General features: G+C 55.8%; 1 protein-coding gene across 1 annotated transcript in view; it reads right to left on the reverse strand.

Annotated features, from left to right (window-relative positions):
• UBE2G1 (ubiquitin conjugating enzyme E2 G1) overlaps positions 1-3,041 on the reverse strand; it is a 105,231-nt gene extending 102,190 nt beyond the window's left edge. The window contains exon 1 of the mRNA XM_025362958.1: positions 2,634-3,041. Coding sequence (XP_025218743.1) covers positions 2,634-2,679 — 46 coding nt within the window. The 5' untranslated portion in view covers positions 2,680-3,041. The remainder of the gene's footprint in view (positions 1-2,633) is intronic.
• Between the last annotated feature and the right edge of the window lie 2,807 nt (positions 3,042-5,848).

The following is a 5,848-nucleotide window of genomic DNA, read 5'->3' on the forward strand; positions in this document are numbered from 1 at the left end:
AAAAAAAAAAAAAAAAAAAAAAAAAAAAAAAAAAAAAAAAAAAAAATCTAGAGTTGGTTCAAAAACGGATAGGAAATCGTTTTGACACATTGCTGCTGCTGACACTGTTATGTCTTATTTTACTTTCTTAGTAATGCATAACTTCTAAAAACCTTTTAAATGTTTATCTTTTCCATTATGTAAGAATTCAATGTTTTAATACCTAGTACCTCAAGTTGTTTAACAGTTCACCACATAAAACTTATTCTGATTAAAGAATTGGGGAAATCTTAATTCCCTCCTCCAAACAAAAAAGTATACAGAAAAGTTGTTTATAAATATCAAGATGCAGATGGGCGCGGTGCTCACGCCTGTAATCCCAACACTTTGGGAGGCCCAGGCGGGCGATCCCCAGGTCCGGAGTTGGAGAGCAGCCTGGCCAGCATGGTAAAAACCCGCCTCTACCAAAAATACAAAAAAATTAGCCGGGCGTGGTGGTGCGCGCCTGTAATCCCAGCTACTCGGGAGGCTGAGGCAGGAGAATCACTTGAACCCAGGAGGCGGAGGTTGCAGTGAGCCGAGATGACGCCACTACACTCCAGCCTAGGTGACAGAGTGAGACTCTGCCTCAAAATAAAAAAAAAAGATGCAATAAAGTTCTTTTTTTTTTTTGAGACAGAGTCTCGCTCTGTCGCCCAGGCTGGAGTGCAGTGGCGCGATCTCGGCTCACTGCAAACTCCACCTCCGGGGTTCACGCCATTCTCCTGCCTCAGCCTCCCCAGTAGCTGGGACTACAGGCGCCCGCCACTACGCCCGGCTAAGTTTTTGTATTTTTAGTAGAGACGGGGTTTCACTGTGTTAGCCAGGATGATCTCAATCTCCTGACCTCGTGATCCGCCCGCCTCGGCCTCCCAAAGTGCTGTGATTACAGGCATGAGCCACCGCGCCCGGCCCTTCTTTTTTTTTTTGAAGAGTCTCGCTCTGTTGCCCAGGCTGGAATGCAATGGGGTGATCTCAACTCACTGCAGCGATGCCTCCCGGGTTCAAGCAATTCTCCTGCCTCAGCCTCCCAAGTAGCTGGGATTACAGGCGCCCTCCACCACGCCCGAATAATTTTTTGTATTTTTAGTAGTGACGGGTGTTTCGCCACATTAGCCAGGCTGGCCTTGAACTCCTGTCTTCAGGTGATCTGCCCGCCTCAGCTTCCCGAAGTGCTGGAATTACAAGAGTAAGCCACAGCGCCTGGCCTCAGTGCTTTTCCAGTACATAATTTTGATGAGTATCCTGTAGTATCATTAGAACTTCTCCATTCACTGGAAGCGAACTCCCCCGAGCATCTAGAACTTTAATACTTGTCCAAACCTGCTTGCTCATGGTCTAATAATAAACCCAATTATACTATCTGTAAGAACCCCTGACAACCTTTTCCTTAAGAAGCTATAAAGGTGATTTAACGAACACCTCAAACTCTTAGTAAATGTATTTCAAAGACAGATTTCATCACTCCAGTCTTTGGCTTCTGCTGAGGGCTGGAGGCTACTGGTTGTAGAGTGGGTAGGGGGAAGATCGCTTGAACTGAGAATGACACACGCCGGGCGTTGTACAGCAGGGGTAACTGCTGGTTCATTTCTCTTTAAATCTGGCAGCACGTGGGGCTGCATTGTGAAGCCACCAACCCGCCTCCCCCCTTCCACTCCGCACACGGACGTCTCCAGTGCGCATGCTCTGCGCGCACAGTCCTAGCAGAGTAGGAGCCAACCCCCTAAAAAGTCAACCTGGAAGCCGCAAACGGCCGGAGGCCGGGACAATGGGGGAGGGGGGCCGCAGGCTCCTCAGACAGGCCGACCCGGCCGCCGCCCCGGGCCAGAGTCTGCGGGCGCAGCTCCGGGGCTTGCGGGCCTGCGCAGGAGCCGGAATCGCGGCGAGCACAAAGCCCGGAGCCGGCCAGCGAGCGGCTCTCCCCGCGGCCCGCTCCTACCCTCCCCCAGCCGGGCGGCGCAGCCGGAGCCCGTGCCAGGCGGAGGCAGGCGAGGCGGCGTTCCGCACCCCGCCAGGGTCTCCGGCACCCGCGCGCCCGCGTGGAGGCCGCCGAGGCCGGCGCTTTTGTTGTCGGCCCCAACTCCGCGGACCCAGCGCCGCCCGGGGAGAAGTTTTGTGCGCCTCACCTATCCCGCCAGGGCAGGTCCCTTCCGCCCGCCCTCGCCCCCCGCGGCTCAGACACCGAGCCTGGGACTCGCAGCCACGCTGGGCCCGGACGCTCCAGCCGGCCCCGAAGGTCCGGCGACCCCGGCAGCACCTGAGCCCGGGACCCGCCCCTCCAGGCTGGCGGCCCCGGCCTGGGGTTCCGCACACAGCCCCTCCCCCGCAACGTCCTACAGAACGGTGGGGGAGGGGGGCCGCCTCCTCTCCGATCCCCCGGGCGCCAGGCCCGGTCCCCGGCCCGGAGCTGGGTCGCGTCCCCGCCCCCAATGCCCTCCGAGAGCCAGGCGAGAACGGCTGGGCCCGGCCGGCACCGGAGCCTCGAGGTACCCACCCTCGCAGGCCCGGACCCCTTCGGCCGTGCGGCCGCTGGCCCGGGAGGAGGAGAAGAGGGACCGAGCAGCGGCTGTCTGCGATCGCGGCCGAGCCCGGCGCCCCGCCGCCCGCCTGCTCACCTGCCAGCTGTCTTCGCAGTAGCAGTGCCGACTGCAGCTCCGTCATCCTCCCCGCCGAGGGCCCGGGCTGGCGCCGGGGCTTCCGAAGGGCTGGGGACAGGCTCTGGGGGCGGCTGGAGCGGGGTGTGCCGAGGAACCCGGGCCCCGCGACCGGAGCGCCGGAGCCGAGGGAGGCCGGGCTGAGGCGGCGGGAGCGGCGCCTCGCTGCCGGTGCGAGTCCGCTCGCTTCAGCTCTTTTCACAGCGACTCACGCCCGGAAGGGGAGGGTGCCCGGGCTGCCGCGGCGCGCACTGGGACTTCGCTCGCCCGCTTCCCTCCTTCAACCCGCCCGTCGGCCCCACCGGTGCCTTCCCCCGCCACTGCCTCACTGCGCGCAGGGCCGCTCGGCGCAGGCGCGCTGAGACAGCCGACTTGGGAAGCGTCCCGCCCGCTAGCCCGACCCCTCGGCCTCCCGCCCCGCCCCCGGCGGCGGAACCCCGCCCCCTGAGCGCAGTTGTCCCTGTCGTCGCCATTTTGGGAAGGTCGACGCCCGGCTGCCAGCCCAAGTCTCCGCTGGTAGACGCCCCGCGGACGCCATGACAAAGAGGTCGCGGAGGGTCAAATACAGCATCTGGATTGAAGTAATGGATATGGGAGCGAAGGGGCCAAAAGAAGTGGTAGATGTCTTGTCGTTGGCGAGCGCCCAAAAGCCATCTAACACTGCCACATGGTGTGCGAATTAGGAATTGTTAGAAAGCCGAAGTTAGTACTGGTGTGCCCCATTTTAACCAAACACCAAAATAGAGGCAATATATGCTGATAATTCTCTTTACATGAAGAGTGCACAAAAAGATTTTTTTTTTTAGACCGAATCTCGCTTTGTCGCCCAGGCTGCAGTACAGTGGCGCGATCTCGGCTCACTGCAACCTCCGCCTCCCGGGTTCAAGTGATTCTTCTGCCTCCGCCTCCTGAGTAGCTGGAATTAGAGGCGCCCGCCACCACGCCCGGCAAATTTTTCGTATTTTTAGTAGAGACGGGGTTTCACCATGTTGGCCAGGCTGGGCTCAAACTCCTGGCCTCAAGTGATCCACCGGCCTCGGCCTCCCAAAGGTGCTGGGATTACAGGCATGAGCCACCGCGACCGGCCCTATTATTATTGAGCCCCCGCAACCGGCCCTGTTATTATTATTTATGGACAGCAATTCTTTCTGTCGCCCAGGCTGGAATGCAGTGATCATAGCTCACTGCAGCTTGGAACTCCTGGGTTTAAGGGATCCTCCCATCTGAGTCTCCTTAGTATCTGGGATTAGAGGTACACACCACACAACCATGCCCTGCTATTTTTTTATTTGCTTTATAGAGATGGGGGGTTTCGGCGGGGCAGGGTGGCTCACGCCTGTAATCGCAACACTTTGAGAGGCCGAGGCGGGTAGATCACCTGAGGTCACGAGTTCGAGATCAGCCTGGCCAACATGGTGAAACCCCGTCTCTACTAAAAATACAAAAATTAGCCCGGCCTGGTGGCAGGCGCCTATACTCCCAGCTACCTGGGAGGCTGAGACAGGAGAATTGCTTGAACCCGGAGGCAGAGGTTGCAGTGAGCTGAGATGGTGCCACTGCATTCCAGCCTGGCCGACAGAGAGAGACTCCATCTCAAAAAAAAAAAAGAGAGAGAGAGAGAGGGGTCTCTCTGTGTTGCCCAGGCTAGTCTCAAACTCCTGGGCTCAAGCAGTCCTTCCAACTCGGCCTCCCAAAGTGTTAGGATTACAGATGTGAACCACTGCCTCCCTATCAAATAGACCAAAGGGACAATTTTGATGTTTCACTTTAACAAATCAAGGAGACTTCCTTCTATTCCTACCTTCTGTTGCCCAGGCTGGAGTGCAGGCTCACTGCAACTTCCACCTTCTGGGTTCTCTGGTTAAAGCAATTCTCCTGCCTCAGACTCCTGAGTAGCTGGGACTGCAGGTGCACGCCTCAAGGCCAGGCTAATTTGCTTTCGTATTTTAGTAGAGATGGGGTTTACCATGTTGCCCAGTTTTACTCTGTTTCAAAACAAAACAAAACACACTTTTGTGGAGATAGGGTCTTGCTCTGTCACCCAGGCTGGTCTCGAACTCCTGAGCTCAGGCAATCCGCTTTCCTCGGCCTCCCAAAGTGCTAGGATTATAAGCGAGAGCCACTGCGCCTGGCCTATTCCTAGTTTCTTAAGATTTATTTTTTGTAATAATCTCCAAATCTTGTGAAAGATGAGAGTTGGATACAGGATTGGAAATTGAACCTAATCCTCAAACAGTGGAAGGCCCCTGAAAAGTGTTAACTAGGAGTAGAAGAATAGCAGACTTGCATTTTGAATGTTTTGCTGTGGCTGCAGAGAATACATGAGGCAGGGAAGGTCAAGACCAGTGCCCTGCAGGCTGTGGTGGCTCATGTCTGTAATCCCAGTTCTTTGGGAACTCCATGCAGGAGGATCACTTGAGGCCAGGAGTTGGAGACCAGCCTGGGCGACAGAGCAAGACCCTATCTACAAAAAAGTGTGTTTTGTTTTGTTTTGAAACAGTCTCCCTTTGTCACCCAGGCTGGAGTACAGTGGCACGATCTCAGCTCACTGCAACCTCTGCCTCCCGGGTTCAAGTGATTCTCATGCCTCAGCCTCCTGAGTGGCAGGGATTACAGGCCTGTGCCACCAGGCCTGGCGAATTTTTGTATTTTTAGTAGAGACAGGTTTCACCATCTTGGCCAGGCTGGACTTGAACTCCTGGGCTCAAGTGATCCACCCGCCTCAGCCTCCTCAAGTAGTGGAATTACAGGCAAGAGACTGTGCCCAGCCCAAAATATTTTTTTTTTAATAAAAATTTTAAAAGACCAATGGAGACCCTTATGGAGATTGTGGCAGTAACTAAGGCTTGGATTAAGGAGTGTCCATAAAAATATTTAGGCCTTGGTGGCCAGGTGAGGTGGCTCACGTCTATAATCCCAGCACTTTGGGAGGCCGAGGCCAGCAGATCACCTGAGGTCAGGAGTTTGAGACCAGCCTGACCAACATGGAGAAACCCCATCTCTATTAAAAATACAAAATTAGGCCGGGCGCGGTGGCTCAAGCCTGTAATTCCAGCACTTTGGGAGGCCGAGACAGGCGGATCACGAGGTCAGGAGATCGAGACCATCCTGGCTAACATGGTGAAACCCCGTCTCTACTAAAAAATACAAAAAACTAGCCGGCGAGGTGGTGGGCG

Source organism: Theropithecus gelada, chromosome 16 (genome assembly GCF_003255815.1).
Source record: "Theropithecus gelada isolate Dixy chromosome 16, Tgel_1.0, whole genome shotgun sequence".
In the NCBI taxonomy this organism is placed as follows: domain Eukaryota; kingdom Metazoa; phylum Chordata; class Mammalia; order Primates; family Cercopithecidae; genus Theropithecus; species Theropithecus gelada.